The sequence below is a fragment of the Vipera berus genome (genome assembly GCF_964194415.1).
Source record: "Vipera berus genome assembly, chromosome: 8".
NCBI classification, from domain to species: domain Eukaryota; kingdom Metazoa; phylum Chordata; class Lepidosauria; order Squamata; family Viperidae; genus Vipera; species Vipera berus.
The window spans coordinates 2,427,467-2,444,870 of NC_138211.1; the positions used below are offsets into that span (position 1 = coordinate 2,427,467).

General features: G+C 43.3%; 2 protein-coding genes across 7 annotated transcripts in view; one reads left to right on the forward strand and one right to left on the reverse strand.

Moving 5' to 3' along the window:
• Window positions 1-79: 79 nt before the first annotated feature.
• Window positions 80-8,715, reverse strand: DRC12 (dynein regulatory complex subunit 12 homolog). 3 transcript variants are annotated; one of them, XM_081334105.1, is made up of 8 exons: window positions 7,889-8,715; window positions 7,102-7,215; window positions 6,506-6,674; window positions 5,771-5,827; window positions 4,035-4,154; window positions 2,941-3,033; window positions 1,874-2,004; window positions 80-1,300 (listed from the first exon to the last, which is right to left on the reverse strand). In XM_081334105.1, exons 3-8 carry the CDS (start codon window positions 6,564-6,566, stop codon window positions 1,172-1,174), a joined length of 591 nt encoding a protein of 196 aa, XP_081190231.1. In that variant the 5' UTR covers window positions 6,567-6,674; window positions 7,102-7,215; window positions 7,889-8,715; the 3' UTR covers window positions 80-1,171. The 3 variants fall into 3 exon arrangements, with proteins under 3 accessions (XP_081190231.1, XP_081190233.1, XP_081190232.1); XM_081334107.1 differs by having other exon boundaries at window positions 7,102-7,249; XM_081334106.1 differs by having other exon boundaries at window positions 7,102-8,715.
• Window positions 8,716-9,569: 854 nt separating this feature from the next.
• Window positions 9,570-17,404, forward strand: part of CBL (Cbl proto-oncogene) — a 31,235-nt gene continuing 23,400 nt past the window's right edge. For all 4 annotated transcript variants that reach the window (XR_014027225.1, XR_014027226.1, XM_081333773.1 and 1 more), the window contains exons 1-2: window positions 9,570-9,872; window positions 15,683-15,930. Coding sequence is in view for 2 of the 4 variants with exons in the window: in XM_081333773.1 (XP_081189899.1) it covers window positions 9,726-9,872; window positions 15,683-15,930 (395 nt within the window). In the remaining 2 variants the exon portion in view is untranslated. The remainder of the gene's footprint in view (window positions 9,873-15,682; window positions 15,931-17,404) is intronic.

Consider the following 17,404-nt stretch of genomic DNA (forward strand, 5'->3'; position numbering starts at 1 on the left):
CTTCCTTCCTTCCTTCCTTCCTTCCTGCTGCCTAAGAAAGGAGTTCGTTAATGATGGAAAGTACCCTTAAAGACTGGATTGTTTGGATTCACCCGCCACACTAAACCATAGTTTGCTCTAAGAGTGGCTTGTTGCAAGGCACAGAGACCAACTTCACACATGACACTAAACCAGCTCAAATTAAAAAAAACACATGTTTTCATGTGGTGGGTTAAATGCTGAGCAATGTTGATTAATAACTCCGTATTTTATTGTGTGTGGTCCTTGGTGCACTCTGAACTTGGCTATTTTCTTGCAGACTTTTCAGGACCCAACTAGGGAACATCATCAGTGCTAGAAGGGAGTGGGGTCTGCTTTCTGTTTATACACAGGTGGCTTGCCCTGTCAGCATTGGTGGGACTGGTCTCCATGGTCCTTGATTAGGCTGTTGTTTCCCGTCAGCTCGTTTATCTGAGTTGGTAGCTCCTTAATTGGGGTGTTGTTTGTGGCTTGGTTGTTGGTCTATGTTAACCTTGATGTTAATCTCTTTTTATCTGGGTATTGGTTGCTGGTGAGGAGGAGTTTACATCTTTGTTTCTTTTTTGTTTCCTTGATTGGTATGTACAAGTGTTTATCTCCATGTGTCTGCTGATGGCCGATTGGTAAGAAAATGTCAGCAAGAAAGCCACCAAGCTCAGAGAGCAACAAGGACCCCACAGTTCAACCTTGAGCTAGAAATATTCCCTTCTAACCATACTGTCAAGCTTGAAGAATGAATATGATGTTTCCACCCTTACTGCTTCTTGGCTTGCCAACGCACTGGGGGGAGGAGAGGGGGGAAGTGGAATGCAGGCTCCAGACGACGTGAAGTCCACCCGTGTGAACCAAGGACATTTCAGCAGGTGTTTGCCAACCCACAGAAGACACTTTCTCATAACAATATTTTGACACTCGATTGTATACTTTAATTATAGCGGTTTGCGTGGGACATAACCAGAGCTTGTTCTGCTTTCATCTGTGCCGAAATGATGTACTCAATAAAGTTTTGCATCAAGAGATTGGATGGTCATGACGGTGCTTGCTCAGCTGGGTTCATCAGTTGGAACCTTGACAGGTACATTTTAACGTCTGTGGCAATATGAGACCCCAGGGAAGATAAGGAGACAGACCTTAGCTCTGCTTGAACGCTGCTTCAGATCTCCAGCGGGTTCAGTCCAAACTCTTTCAGCATATCCTTATATTTTGCATGGATGAGGGCAGCCTCGGTCTCCCAGCCCTGTTTGGCGGTTTGTAGCTTGGAAAGCACCTGATCCAAACTATCCTATTGAAAGGAAGTAAGAACAGGGAAGGCATCAAATCAAGGGATTAGATGTGGTCTCTGACTGAACGTCCAAAGGGCAGAAGGAAGAGAGAGAGAGAGAGAGAGAGAGAGAGAGAGAGAGAGAGAGAGAGAGGTGCTGGGTTGTTTGCATTCATGTTACCTGAGAACTTCCCCTCTGAAAATGTCTTGGGAGGTTTGGGAAGCCAGATGGCTCATTTGTGGGCCAAACAGACATGCCGAGTGATGGCAGGAAAGATCTCAGTGCTTTTTTTCAGGCATAAGGATTTTAAGGGGAAAAAAATGCAAGCCAACGAATCAATTTATCTGCTTCAATAGGGTGATGAGACGAAGAACGTTGCCCAATAATTTTGACTATTGTCATGTTGAAGAGTAACCTATAACCCACAGAAGTACATACTCTTGTCAAGAATAGTTTAACATGAGCAATCGTGGGAATATTTACCTCTCTCTCTCTTTCCTGAAACTTTGGTAACGAGCAATGCTGAACATGTTGTCTCCTCCCCTATGTTCTTGGCTGGGCCAGAATCCATGTCCTTCCCATCCCCGACTCACGTGCAGGATTCTCTCACACTCCTTCTCCATCTCCTCGGCCTTCTGCTGCATCTCGGCCACAGCTTTGTCCTTCTCCTCCGAAATCTTTGCTCGGGCCTCTTCACTCCACTGCAGTTTTTTTTGGCAGGCAGCTGCCGAGGACAAATGAGGTGGGTGGGAATAGAGAACAAGATGAGGGAGAGTGGAAGAGAGCTGAGCCAATGGCTGGCTGGGGAATTCTGGGAGCTGAAGTCCACACATCTTAAAAGTTGCTTAAGGTTGAGAGATATTGCTCTAGTCAACTCCATACATCTAGATGGGGTCCACACTGGGATCAAATGTTGGAGCAGGTTGTCAGGATATGACTGGCTGGGGAATTCTGGGAGTTGAAGTCCACACAACTTAAAGCAGCGAAACACTGCCCCAGGGCCTTCAGTACTCGGAGGTGAGACTCCAAAGTTATCCCAAGATTGGGCACCTTCAAAAATTTTGCAGTTAACAACAGCGATAAATCATTTTCTAGTGTTGCTAAGAAGATTTGACAGGTGCAAGTCAAATAAGTACATTTTTTTAAAAAAATGGCATGGTTTATTTTTCAAATGGGGCAAAACCTGGACTTTATTCCTATAGATGATATCCTAGTCTGATGCACTCACCTCAAATTATTATTAATTTTTAAAAAATAGGTTCAGAATATCTTCTTTAATACTAGCTGGGAAGGACACATATTATTATCTCTGCTGCCTTCTCCCTGAACAAAAGTGCATTGGGAGGCCTCTTTTGTTATCTTGTTCTGAGCAGAAGAAAAAAACAAAACCCACAGACGCTCTGCCTGAAGAAATTCTGAATTCTGCAGCAGGGAAACATTTTGCAACTGCAGTTTTGTTTGGCTAGGGTCAATATTCTAAGAGTTTACACAGAACAATCCCAGGGGAGAAACTGCAGATTCCTATCCCAACTGCTAATAATGTTTAAAAGATGCAAGAAAGTGGGTACAGCTATTTCCTTTATTTCTTCCTAACAGCAGCCTTGAATGGCCACAGCCCTTCGGTGTCACCTTCGGTAAGGCCAAACGTTTGTGTAAATACCAAGTTGTTCTTGCAGGTTCTGCTTTTCAGCTTCCAAACGCTGTATCTGGGTGTCAGTCTGGCGCTGAAACTGCTGATATTGACGAATCATCTCTGAAAGGGAGGGAAGAAATGGAAGCGGCATCAGGGGGAAGATTCAACCCTTAGTCACCCCTAGACTCCTAGAGGCTATTTTTGTAGCATCCAAGTGTGATGCTTGAGTGTACAGTAACCTAAACGGATAGGCCCCTTCCGATCACAAGGCAGAGAGGTTGGGTTGAAGGCAAAATGGGGCCTCGAAGAGCCAAGCACCCTATGGAAGGAAATTTTGATTGAGTTTTATCTTCTCTAGCTCTTTTTTGGGTGATGATGTGTAGGGAGAAGAGGCTTGGAGTCTCCTCAAGATAAACTGATTCTCTACATCACAAACCCATCAGCCAAAATCTACCTTCTAACTAGTAGGAATGGGTGGCTTGCAATACAAATCCCCCCCCCTTTGAAATGTACCAAGCTGAAGGTTTTCCTAGAACATGAGATTCATGGGCAGGATCGTGGTTGATGTCTATTCACAGAAACCAAGGTATAGCAGGGCATAAATCTAATCCCTTAACCAGTGTTTTTCAATCACAGCAACTTTAAGATGGGTGGACTTCAACTCCCAGAATTGCTGGCTGGGGAATTCTGGGAGTTCCAGAAGTCCAAGCATCTTAAAGTTGCCACGGTTGAGACTAACTAAAAGTTAAAAGAGGGCACAAGTGGACAAGACGCACATCAATAGCTAGACTGTGGAGAATGGGTTCTGGCTTCTTCGTAATAATGAACACATCCCAAGTCTGTGCAACCTTAAAGAATATTATTGACACTGAAGAACTTCTTAGAACAGTCATTCTCAGAAAAATCTTCACATATTTCTTGATAATTGCTTTTAGGAGATGCACTTTCTTAGGAGAGCTTCCCTAAACTTTTTGATCAAGTGGATCCCCCAGAGCAATTAAAGAGCTAAGCTGTCAAGGCATCTTCCATCCAACTGCCAGTTCCATTTCTGGGAAAGGAAAGAATTGGTTTCTGCAAGCAATGATCAAGGCAGCAGTCCCGCCCACCTCCCCCCAAATAACCTTCATAAATATCCTTTTTGTCTTTCTGGGCTGCCTCCAGGTCTCTCTCCAGCTCAGTCAGTCTCTGCCTGAATCCTTCCCTGTCAATCATGGCTTGTTTGGCCATGTCTCTCTGGAGAACTGCAAGGCAAAAGGACAAAGAAGCCATTTCACTATTTGGCCCCGTCTCGTGTCAGAAACTCAGGAACCTGAAAAGGGGAAATTATTTTTTTTTAAAAAATAACAGCTTTAATGAACTATAGATTTGTACACTTCCAGCCCAGTACCAGGCCACATTAATGGCAGAGATATTTCTGAGTAGCAAATCGTTCTGTTCTTCCATCCTTCCGAGGTAGGTAAAATGAGGACCCAGATTGTTGGGGGCAATTAAGCTGACTTTGTAATAATGCCGCTTGGGGGTGTGTGTGTGAAAGCCCTAATAAGCAGGCATATACATAGAATGAAGGCTACTGCTAAGTTTGTAAAGCCGCCCTGAGTCTTCGGAGAAGGGCGGGATATAAATGGAATTAAAAAATAAAATAAAAATAAATCTCGGTCCCACTGGAAAAGATGGATAGTTGTTTGAATAGTGCCACATTCACAGTAAATATCTTTGTCCTCAGGGAGGAACAGACCCCCCCCCATTTTTCCATGTGGTCTTTAGTTCTAGCCAGGCCAGTGCACATCTCCAGGCTGTACACTCTTCTCCCGAGCCTCCAGGCACCTCTTCAGGGAATTCTGTCCAATTACGAAGATGTTTTAATCGTCCCGTTTTGAGGTGGAGTAACCATATCTTCGGTTGCAATCTAAAAAGCTCCTTCTTGATTTCAATCTTTTTGTAGGGGACACTTGGCCAAATATACATACATATAGTCGAGTCTTTTCTTAAAATCTTCTGTCTCCGGTTTCTTAATAAAAACAATGAATCCTCTATCAGCATGATGCATTAAAATTAAGGGATGTATCCTGGCGGATTCTTGAAAATGCTTTGTTATTGGGCATTTTCCCCCCCCACGTCCAATTCTTAGAGGCTGCCTGGATAGGTCCCTGCTGTTTTCTTGACAAGGTTTTTCAGAAGTGGCTTGCCATTGCCTGCTTCCTAGGGCTGAGAGAAAGCGACTGGCTCAAGGTGATCCAGCTGGCTTTGAGCCCAAGGCGGGAACTCACCATCTCCCAATTTCTAGCCGGATGCCTGCGCCACTACAGGTCGTCCCCGAGTTATGACTGGTAGTTCAGTGACTGTTCAAAGTTATCAGGGATTTCTGCTTATTTCCACTTATGACCTGGATTTGAGGTTCTGACAGTCACCCTCATCTGAGGTCACGCGATCACATTTTGGGCATTTGGTAGCCAGCTTGCATTTTTACAGCCGTTCGCTGTGTCTCGTAGTCATGTGATCGCAACTTCCGTATTTTTTTTTGCTGGAAACCAGCTTTTTCCTTCTGATTTCTGGCAACAAATGTCTATTGGGACAATGGACTCATTAACAATGGATTCACTTAATGACCATCTTCCTTGCTGGGTTGGTCACGTGTTGAACAACTGGCATGACCACAATTCCAGGCTCACTTATGGTGGGAAGTCAAAGACCACCTATATACCTAAGTGGCTTTCAAATGGCGGGGGAGGGGTGTGTGTCTTAGACTATTGCAGAAAGCAATGAAGTTCCAAACATCCTGCTCCCCTCCCAAAGCTACGCCACCTCGACTGCTCACTCTGTTTTCCACAACCTTGCACAACTATCGAGCTCTCCTCACCCAAGAGCTGCTTAAGTGCGTCGGCCTCCAGCGATGCCTTTTTGTGTCTCTCCTCACCTGGAAGGAAAGGAGGGAAGAATGAGAACAAATCCTGAAGAAATATGAAGGATGAAATTCCTCATACTTGGTATTCGGTTAAAAGTCAACCTTATAAGCCTTACACAACACATCCAAGAAGGCATTTCATAGAATCAAAGCCTCAGTCAAACATATAGTAACGGGAGCCTGAAGTACCAGGGAATTTCTAACAAACCAAGAGGGATGGGATGCAGGAAAAACTGTTAATATTATTCCATTTCCTTTGAGTTACACATTATTATTTCAGTGCTCAACATTATGGGAAGAATACGACATTGGACACAGAGAAATATTTTAACAAGTCACATAAATAACTTCTGTAATGTTAGCTTTTCTTCCTTCAAAGTGAAAATGACAAATTTAAGTAGAACACTAATGCAACCCATTTTTTTTTCAGTGACACATGATGAAAAAAATAATTTTAAGCTAAGCCAGGTGTTTTTGTATAGAGTTTGTCTTGGATTTTCAAATTTTAACAGTCTTGCTCCCAAGTATACAAAATAAGCAACTGTTTTGTGTTGGTTTTGATTTCATTTCCTCGTACTCTCTGCAAAAGTTTGGTTTGTATTCTTGTATAATACTTTCCACGGAAGGAATATAAAGGAAAAACTCTGCCTGCAAATCTAAAGTTCTTTGCTCGGCTGCACCAAACTTTACCTAGAGCTGAGGACTTTTGCTTCCTTGTTTTTTTCACTTTTCCTTTCTTCGGAAGAGGCATCCTCGGGAAGACTAAGCCTGCGCAACACTCCCAATTTTTTGCAGAAATTCACGCTCTGCACTCCTTGGTACTTCAACCGGTGTAGCAATTCAGATGTGTGTCCCAAACCTGGTAGAAAAAATGAGGTCTTTGCAGGTGGCGACAGTTTTTTTCCACCATAAAATTGCAAACGTCTATAGCGACAGCAGAAGCATCCAATATGCAAAGGGACTGGAAAAGCATCTGGATTTTAGCATGTCCCTCCCTGAAATCTGAGTTGTGTTTTTTCTGTGTTGCATGGCAACAGCCCTCCTTGGCTGCCATGGTGACCAAGGAAAGCTTAGCAAAAAAGAGTTCAGTGCACAGTAGCATTGAACTGATCAGCAAAGAAAGGAGTTTGAGCTTCGGGCCAAATGTTTTGTTTCAATATTTCTTTTTCCTTTTTTTTTTGCAGGGAGGGGAGAAAAAAAGCAACAAATTAAATTAAGACAGCAGGACCAGATTCCGTCTTCTCAGCTAAAGCCCTTAGCCTATTTTTAAAAATTCACTTCCTTACCCTCTGGCTTGTTCCAATTTTCTGCCCAGAGTGTTGAAGATCTGCAGAGTTTGGGCCATTGTGTTGGTCCTACTGAAGGTCCTCTCCACAGCAGAGTCCGGCAGATCTGGAAGACTTGAAGAGCACCAGGAAATCCTCAAGTTATTAACTAAGCAGAGAAATTCAGGGGTTATTGTTTGTTTGTTTGACCAAGAAAAGCCACATGGATGCATCTTTGAAATGCCCTGGTTGAACTCAAGAGATTTCACTTATGACGTATTCAGTTACCTTTGACAGTATTAACAGAATAACAGAGTTGGAAGGGACCCTGAAGGTCTTCTAGTCCAACCCTCTGCTCAAGCAGGAAACCCGATACCATTTCAGACAAGTGGCTGTCTAGTGTCCCTCCTTGAAAATCTCCAATGATGGAGCACACACAACTTCTGGTGGCAAGCTGTTCCACTGGTTAATTGTCCTCACTGTTAGGAAGTTTCTCCTTAATTCTAGGTTGCTTCTCTCCTTGATTAGTTTCCGTCCTTTGCTTCTTGTCCTGCCTTCGGGTGCTTTGGAGAATAGGTTGACCCCCTTTTTTGTGGCAGCCCCTTAGATATTGGAAGACTGCAAAAGTGTCACCCCTAGTCCTTCTCTTTATCTAGACATATCCAATTCCTGCAACTGTTTTTCACATACTTTAGCCTCCAGTCCCCTAATCGTCTTTGTTGCTCTTCTCTGCATTCTTTCCAGTCTCAACATCTTTTATGCATCATGGCAACCAAAACTGGATGCAATATTCCAAGTGTGGTCTTACCAAGTAGGTACTAAACACTTCATGTGATCTTGATTCTATCCCTCTCTTACTGCAGCCTAGAATTGCATTGGCTATTTTGGTGGCTGCAGCATTCTGGGAATTGAAGTCCATCCTTTCTTAAAGTTGCTGAGGTTGAGAAACTCTGCTCCATTGACCATCTAACAGGGTTCTCGAATGCTTTGAATGGTTGAATAGACACCACAGGGCTGCATTGCCCAAAAGGAGTGCCTCAAAGGGGTCCCAGTCTGGGGAAGCCGTTGCATAAGGTGCTTTTTCACCAGTGTTACAATCCCCTTCATCCACGAAAGACTTGGAAATTTGCAAACGTTCATCTCACTTCCTTGTTCTGATACAGAATCTCGAGAAGGACTTCAGGAGAAAAATGAAGTCTATTCCTTGAGCCTTCGAGGGGTGGGATCAGTTGTCTCTTTTGCTCAAATCTTTCTCCATTGTCTTTACCCAGGACAGCCTCTAAACCCGACCAGCTCTTGGATCACTTCCTCTTTGTCGTTCGAAGGAAGGCCAATGAAGATATTTTGACACTCCAAAACTTCTCCCAGCGCCTTCGTTTCTCTTTTTTGCTGCTCTACTTCCGCTTTCTCAGCCACTTTCATGCTTTCCATGCGCTTCTGTTCCCTTCTCAGAAGGCACCGTGATGCTCCAGATTTTCATAAATTTGCAAACAATTTTGAGTTTAAGGCAGCTGTCCCCAATCTGGAGCCCAAAAAGCCACACTGGCTGGGGATGATGGGAGTCAGTCTGGAGAAACAAAAGGTAGGAGGCATTGCATCTGTTCTGTCCTTGGCTGTGCTTTCCAGTTACCAGCTAGCTGGTTCAGAATTAAAACACAATAAGAAATTTGATTTCTGCCATTATAAATTTTTCATAAGAGTCGCCGGGAAGAAGCTCTGCACTGGGCCAGTAAATTGCACGACTGCACTTTTCTATACCGGTTGCTCAACCCTGCAGTCGCCGATACAGAAGCCGGGCTGCCCAACCTCACTATGGCACTGCGAGCGTCGTTTCGTAATACTACGCATGCGCCCCGCGTCCGCTCTCAAGGAGCATGCGCAATCGGCTATATGGTGCACTAGACATTTAAAGTAACACGGCGAGGCGTGGCTATGCTAATCCAACGCCGGGTGGGCGTGGACAGAGCGAGGATTGATGCGCTCGTCCTGCCTGGAATGGGAGGGTCGACTTCTCGGGTGTCCTTCGAAAAGGAAAGAGAAGGCCAGCATAACCGGACTCAAGCCATTTAAACCCAGCTTCCTCCCGCTCGCGAGCCAGTGCCGATCTTACGTGAAGAGAAAGGAGAAAGGCGGGGCGTCCCGCCCCCTACCTTGCACGGACCAATCAGAGGACCGCTTTTCTGAGGGGAGGGCCGTTCTCGAAACCTTTGACCAATCGGAATCAGCTTTCCCGCCGGAGGGGGCGTTCTGGGCGGCCAATGGCAGCGCGCCGCCCCTCGAGGAGGCTAGCCCAGCGCCCGCTTGCTTCCTCTCTCGGCTCTCCTCCCTTCGCCGCCCTGTTTCCGCCCCCCGCTCCTCTCCGTCCGCCCAGCCAATCAGGAGGCTCCGCCCGGAGAGGCTCGCGCCGGCGCGCATGCGCCGCAGCCTTTCCTGCCCTTACTCCCCCTCCCCACTTCCCTTTTCTTCGTCAGTCGGGCGCGTCCCCGGCGCTCGTGGAGCCGCTTCCCCTCTCAGTCCGGCCGCTGCCCGAGCCGGGGCGCCGCGGCCCTCGGGACGGCAAGGGACCCGCCTCGGCCGCCCGCGCTCCCTCAGCCCGCTCGCGGGGCCCGGCGGGGGCGCCGCCGCCGCCTCCTGCCGCCCCCCCCATGGCGGCCCCGCTGAAAAAGGGCCCCGGGGGCCTCATCGGCCTCATGAAGGACGCCTTCCAGCCGCACCACCACCACCTCGGCCCGCACCAGCCCGGCACCGTGGACAAGAAGATGGTCGAGAAGTGCTGGAAGCTGATGGACAAGGTGAGGGAGGGGCGGGGGAGGCAGCCCGGGGGCCCCCGCCCTTCGCCCCCCCCAGGCTCGGGCCCTGGCAGGGGGTGGTCCCGGAAAGGCTGCCGGGCGTGGCGGGGGGCGAGGGCAGCGTCCGGGGGGGGGCAAGCAACCGGAGGACCCCATCTCTCCCGAGGGGGGGGGGATGGTGGGAATTCTTGCAAGGGAAGCAACGTCGTGTGCGGGGTGGCTTTGGGTGCAGTCCTGGAGCTTCACTGGGTTTTCAGAGAGGTAGGGAAGGCATGGAACAACAACAACAATAATAACAACAATAATAAAATCAATTGCAAAAGGCAGCTTTGCTTGGATCGGCTTACCACTTGCCTCCATACCTTTAATATTAAATGACAATGTTGGGAAGGACTCAGGTGGATAAAAGGGCCAAATCCCACCTGAACATCTGGCTGACCGTGAGACCGGCTGTCCCTATCAGTCAATTGCAAAATGGCAGCTTTGCTTGAAACAGTTGACATCCTGCGAGAATACCTTAGCACCAACCAGCAACAATATCTGCCTGTCCCCGGTCTTTGGGAAGGACTCATAAGTGGATAAATGTGCCAAATCCAACCTGAACAGCTGCCTGACCTTGCGACTGGCTGTCATAATCAAAAGACAGCAGAGGTAGTACCAATAGTGATAGGTGGCTTGGGTGCAACCCCAAAACATCTGGAGGAACCACTTGCACACCATCGGTGGCATTGACAGAATTGCAATCAGTCAATTGCAAAAGGCAGCTTGACTTGGAACAACTGACCTTCTGCACTGAATCATCAAGCAACAGCATCTACCTGTCTCAGGTCCTTGGGAAAGACTTGATAGGTAGACAGAAATGCCAAATCCAGTCTAAACATCTGGCTGATTGTGCAACCAATCATGGTAATTAAAAAAAACTTTCTGGAAGGGATATGAGATTCCATCTGTGCCTGCAAAGGTCAGTTCTGCAGATTCGGTGGTAAGAAATGGAGATGTGGGGGCTTGGGAATCCCACATTTCAACCCTGAGCCATGGCTATTCTGTTAGAAATGGAGATATTGGGTTGAGTCTGCAGGAGAAAGTACAGTACAGTAGTAGGAAAAACAGTAAGTTAGGGTGGATTGCTGGCTGGCTGGGATATCATAATGTTAGGGTTTCAATATGAACCTAAGCTCAAGTCGTCCTAGTAGTGAGATTGATACAAAACTGTCAGTCTGCATTGGTTATTTTTCAACTGCTGCTAATCGCAAATGGGTTCCTGTCCTGAGGAGCTGATCTTAATTTAGAAGGCGAGGGAAGGAAGTGAGGAAGAGCAAAAGGAACATGAAATCAATGCAGGCAAAAGCAGTTGCATTCTGCTTTATTCTTTGGCTGAATGTGAATATCCCGAGGAGAAGGCTGTCTTATCTGGAAAGAAGGAAATAGTTGTAGGTTGGGTTCTGGGAAGTTGGGTTATTAGGGAACTGGAAATTTGGCTTCAGATCAAACTTTAGATGCCATGAGAGTTTGATAAGCATCTGCATTAAAGGGCTTGGACTAATGATGTGGCTTGGAAATTATTTATTTATCATATTTATAAGCCGCCCTAATCAAATAGGAGTTCCCACATGGAATTTGCCAATACTTTTTCATTTGTATTGAAACTGCAGATTGTTAAGGTAAATTTTTCAACTGTAAGTTTTAGAGGCACAATATTATTGAGGAGAATGCATGCTTCAGTGTTTATGGATATGGTTTCTATACATCTCTTTCTGTATATTGTTATACAGGTTTTAAAAATATGCAATTGGGTCTTGGTAGCCGATCAGGCTGCTCCTGGTGGAGATTGTGCCCATGCCTTTGAAGTTGCTTGCTCACTTGCTGGATGACATGGGAGGAAAAATCAGTTGTTGTTCTCTATAGCCAGCTACTCTATATATTTTAGCTAGATAACATGGATGGAACTTTTTTTTTCTGTTTTCTGTTAATTATTTGGTTCTGTTACATGCAACTCTTAGGCATATAACCGTCTACATAATCATGTTTTGGACTGTAATACTGTATATTGTTGGTTCATTCATTAGCCTAGTATGTTATTTCAGCTGTAGATAATATACTAAAGTAGCAGTTGAAATGAGAATTCTAAAAATAACAAGAGGTCACCTAAATATTGTATTTAGGGATTGGGTCCAGCAAAATTAGAAAGTTTTACAAGGATAGAAGATGTAATCATCACGTTACAGGCTAAAGAATGATTTCTGAATTTGAACAAAATATTGGCAAGCTTTTAGGTCAATGTTTTAAGTATCTTTACAACATCATTCTGGATAGTTTGGTTTCTAAAAATTGAGTGGAAGTTGAGGAGCCAACAGCAAAATGGCATGCTGGTTAAAATGTGCTTCTTTTTTTTAATCTTATGGAGTGCATTTAAAAATAAAAGAAGAACCTAATGAGGAAATAATTAGCTAGTACAGTAGCTAATAACCTATTTCATATGCATGAATTGAAGCAAGAATGTTGCAGCTAAATTAGAAATGAGAGATGAAGTATGTTAGGTCAATCAGACTGTTGAAGGGAGTTCATGTGATTTGCAATAAAATTGTTTTTGCCATTTCCTCTTTTTCCTTTCTTTAAAATATTGAGCAACAACTTAAAAGTTTATGCTTTGCTCCTCGTCTCCCTGAAGATAGGATAGTCATCTCTTTTCAAATTGGGAGAGTGTTTGAGAAGTGCAAAATGTTTCCATGTTTAAATATAAGGCTGCCAGCTATCGGCATCTTTTTGGACAGCCAGGAGTCAAATGATGTTCTGGCTGCCGTGATGTCATTAATAAACTTGTAATTCATATAATGACATTATCCTGCCTTGTACTATGTCCCTACACAATGTGAATGCAGCCCAACCAAACCATCAACTTCCTCTAGCTTTATTTTGAATGACTAAGGATCTCTTTTAATTTTATCCCAATGATCATGATAGAAATCTTGATGTGATTGGAAAATACTTGCTTATAATATGATTATTACTATGACATTAATACTTGGTGAAGAGCCTCTTGTTTTTGCGGTTAAAGGAGTTGTCTGTTTAAGCCAGGGAAGGAGAATGAATATAGCATATGTGCCAGTGTTTTTCAGCCTTGGCAACTTTTAAGATCTGCGGACTTCAACTCCCAGAATTCCCCAGCCAGGGCAGCTCTGGGAGTTGAAGTCTCCAAGGTTGAAAAACACTGGTATGTGCTAATAATTTAGCCACCTAAAGTCACTTCTTGGGTGCGGAGGGGGGTGGTGGCCATATAAATATGATTGATAAAATATTTCATATTCATTTTCAAATCAAAATGTGTCTCTATTAAATCTTAAACTAGAGATGCTTTGTTAATCTAGTGCAAATAACTAAAAGAAACTATGGATAGTGAATAATGCATTAAATTTGGTACACTACTATAAATCATAGAGATAGAATATAAACTCTTAATACCCTTATTTTGGATGTGGCACAATTCCATATAGGAATGTTGTTCAGTAATGGTTTTCAATTGAAATTAAATTTGGGAAATTAATTATTTCTTTTAGTGATCAAGACTGTAGTGATATATCAACAGTCAAACATCTTACTATATAGCTGTTCTAACATTTAAAATAAATTTGATATTCTTTAAAGTCTTACTGCTGCATCTCTGTAACTATGCGGTATTTATACTCTGCTTCCATGTAATCATACAGTTTTGGGTTAGTAGGAATCATTAGGATTGCTGAGGTTCTGTGACAAAAGTGTACTTTAATATAGTATACCAAGATAACTCTTCTCATTAGCTCCTGGGAATGATACTGTACAGCTTAATTGCTTTAAGAGAAAGTTGGATTTTATATTCTGTCCTTTGGAAGTAACTAATTGAACTAACTGTTAACTAGTACTAATGAAATATAATATGGCCTTACTTTTCTGACCTGTTAACCTTTCACAGGAGATAGTTATTTTGGGTATTGGTTTCCTAGAAGTCATGAGAATGCATGTATGATGTATATAGTAATTAGATTTATGGCGTGGATAGTAGTCTGTGCCATTTCCCATTATTTCTGATGCAGGAACATGATTTTTCTGTGCTTTTGATTTCCTGGATGATGCTGCTGTCAGTGAATCATCTTTATTTTGAGCTATTCAGAATATAAAATGGCTTTACAAAAAATAAAGTGCATATTTGTTCTATACTTTAGAACATGTTTTCATGGCTTTAAAGTCTTTTTAATGAAAGTATGATCAAATTCAAGCTGAGGCATAATCCATAGTTATTTTGATTGATTCCATTGTGCCCTTTCTTTGTTAGCCTATTTAGGGAGTTTATGTAATAGTATCTTGGAGCACTTTGTCCTTTATACCGGTATTTTGAACTCCAGATCTTTAAACTATATACAAGTTGTTATTCTGCAGTTTTTAACAAATCCAGAGTCACATTGGATTGCATGGAGTTGCGCAGTGGCTTACAGTTATTTGAATTTTAGTCATAATGTGCATATTTTTAAAAAGAAAAATGCAGACTACACCTTTGGTTGATGGCCTTGTTATTTGAGCATCTTCCCGGCAGATTATTCTTTTAGTTAGGGAAGGTGGCTGGGGAATTTTGAAGTCTACACATCTAAAAACTGCTATGGTTGAGAAACGCCGTTGTACATAGCTCCTAAGGAAGGGTTTCTAGAATTAGAACAGAATAATGTGATATTTTGGATGAACTATATCCTTGCTTGTACTAAACAGAACATCGTGAGCTTACTGGTCAGCTAAAGCTACAACTGATAAAAATAACTGATTAGCTGTTTCACAGCCCATTTCCCTTTTGATAGTTTAGGTGCCAAGTGCTATCTGCGCTTTAAGATTATTCTCACAAGCCTTGTAATGTTTGCAATATAGCAGTAGTCTACATACAGTAGCTCCTTCTTCCCTTATCCCAGTTTTAGTACATTGTGTCAAATAGCAAAATGTGGTCTCTTGCAGTAAATAAAATTGTTTCATCAGGTCTTTCTTTTTTAAAAAAAACTTCTTGAGCATAGAAAAGTTTCAATATTACATATCAAAGAACGGTTTGCCCTAAGCTGAGCTTTGCAAAATATTCCATGATCACACGCCCTCTGCTCATCTGCAGCGCTTGGCTCTTCCTTCATCTCCTGTTTCAAGTGTTGCTATAAGCTGTTGAAGTTTGTAGAGTTATAACAATGCCAAATGTAGGCTAGCAGATCATTGGGCAAGTGTAACCCGTAACCTCTTCCTCCTCCTCTAAGCTCAAATGATTCTGGGCCATGAATCCCTACAGGCAGTTGAGTAAAAATACACGGTGGCTGTCACCCACCAAATTGCTCCACTGATAATTTGGTTAGAAATCCAACTTTGCTAAGACACCAGGCTTGAGTGGACATAGAAAGTCAAGAAGCTGGCCAATTTCTCTTAAGTGAAAACGTTTTCTTCTGTCACTATTTTGGTGCTTTGTGCACACTGAAAAAATTGGTGATGGAATAGGAGTGACTTTGACAACTTTTAAATGGCCTCTTAGTTAATGTCTTTGTGGGAGAAGTTTCTGTGGTAGCAGGTGGGCTGCACCACAAACGTCTTACCTCAAGTTTAGAGATTAGCATGTGGCGTGGTCTGAACTGAACTTTTGTAGGTTTAAAATTTGTGAATCGGAGTCCGTGGCTTACAGGTTCAACCTCTGAATCGTCATGTTTTTGAGAATTCATTAAAGCATGCTGCTATTGTGAGAATGCGTTCTTAAATTTCAAAACAGTGCTGACCCTACGGAAGGTATTTTTACATTTGATTGTCTTTGCTCTTACACTTCTTAGGTTGTGCGTTTATGTCAGAACCCCAAGCTGGCACTCAAGAACAGTCCTCCCTACATTCTAGACCTGCTTCCCGACACCTACCAGCATCTGCGGACCATCCTGTCCTGCTACGAGGGAAAGATGGAGACTCTGGGAGAAAACGAATACTTCCGGGTGTTCATGGAAAACCTGATGAAGAAGACAAAACAAACCATCAGCCTCTTTAAAGAAGGAAAAGAAAGAATGTATGAAGAGAATTCCCAGCCTAGGTAATGCTGGCCTGTGCTGGAATTTATCTGTGGCGTTGTAGAGCACGCCTGGATCTGGGGAAGTCCTCTTGCTTCTTTCAAAATTCCCTGTTTCAGTGTGTTTTTTCTTCATGTAGACTTCTGGTTTTTCCCTGAATTTTATGCTTCTCTGGCAGTCCGTCAGTATGAGTTGGAGGTGCTGCTCTGCTCGTCCACTCTCACTGAAATCTCCATGTCCATGCTTTAACTTGAAGGTGCTGGGATTTGCAAGATAGATTTGTGTGCAAAAATGAGTTTGGCTGATAACAAAAAAGCATTTTACTAATGCTGTGTAAAAGTTGTACAGAAATGCTAATGTGAGGTCCTTGATCCTCTCTGATCTTGGGTTGTTTTCTTGCAGATGTTTCATTACCCCAACTGGGTAACATCATCAGTGCTGTTTTCATCAGCAAACAACCAAGATCAGAGAGCACTGAGCACTCCTTATTTCACCCCTGAGCTGCAAATATTTATCGAAATGCTGATGTGCCCTGTAGCGCCCAGTGAAAATAGGATTGTCCAAATAGAGTATCAACCAATGCAATTAAATCATATTAAGCAAGTACAGACAATGAATGTCTATGGAGGTTTTCAGTCATCCACATCATGGTTGTCCCAAAGGTGCTTTTTCAAAAGGCAACTGGACTTACTTTGTTTTGTTTGAAAATGTTTCACTTCTCATCCAAGAACCTCCTTCAGTTCCATTCAGCTCCACCCTTTAGTCAGAAGAAGTTTCATGGGTGAGAAGCGACATGTCTTCAAGCAAAAACAACGAAAGTCCAGTTGCATTTTGAAAAAGCATCTTTGGGTATAGACAATGAAGTGAGGTCAGAGAAGAATGTATGTTTTAATTTTAGGCTAAAACTTGCCCTATTGTTTTCTCTATGTAACTTGGCGATGCGTTCAATATCCAGAAGCTTTCCATCTATTTATCTTTATAAGTCACCGTTCTCTGTAGTCTCCTCAGAGAGAGTGCTATTAAAGAAACGCGGGCCTCTGCCTGTTTTTACTTTGCAGGAGGAACAGGCAATTTCCAGGCTGCTTTGAAGAGTTGGCAGGTGGCTGTTTTCATCCATGATGATCACAGTTTTTAAATTAGGGATTAAGCTTCAAGATGATCATAGGAGTTTTGAGACGGAGGAGCTGCCTCTGAGTGTGGATTGATGCTGGAAGACACATGGGAAAAATAGTAGGCCAAGCTTTGTTCATAAAAACCACCTCTTAATATTGATGTAGAATCTGCTGTCTCCCAGTTCCGAATAGAGTGCCGAGACAGTTTTCTGTTGAATAATATTTTATAAATTGAGCATCTTTGAAACTGTTCACGGCAATTTAAGCAAGCCTGGGGCTTCATTGTTACCACAGCACAAGCAATATTTTCCACTTCTGCGTGGCCTACCTTTAGAATTAAGAAAGCATCAAGCCTTGTGGTTAGAGCCATAAATAGAGCTGCCTT

What these genes read in the sequence shown, in the direction of transcription:
- DRC12 (XM_081334105.1), bottom strand. Translation starts at nt 6,566, where the DNA reads ATGCCTCTTCCGAAGAAAGGAAAAGTGAAAAAAACAAGGAAGCAAAAG. An exon ending in CGCACTTAAGCAGCTCTTGG is followed by an intron (nt 4,155 to 5,770) that starts GTGAGGAGAGCT and finishes TTTGCCTTGCAG; the next exon opens with TTCTCCAGAGAGACATGGCC. An exon ending in GAACCTGCAAGAACAACTTG is followed by an intron (nt 2,005 to 2,940) that starts GTATTTACACAA and finishes TGTCCTCGGCAG; the next exon opens with CTGCCTGCCAAAAAAAACTG.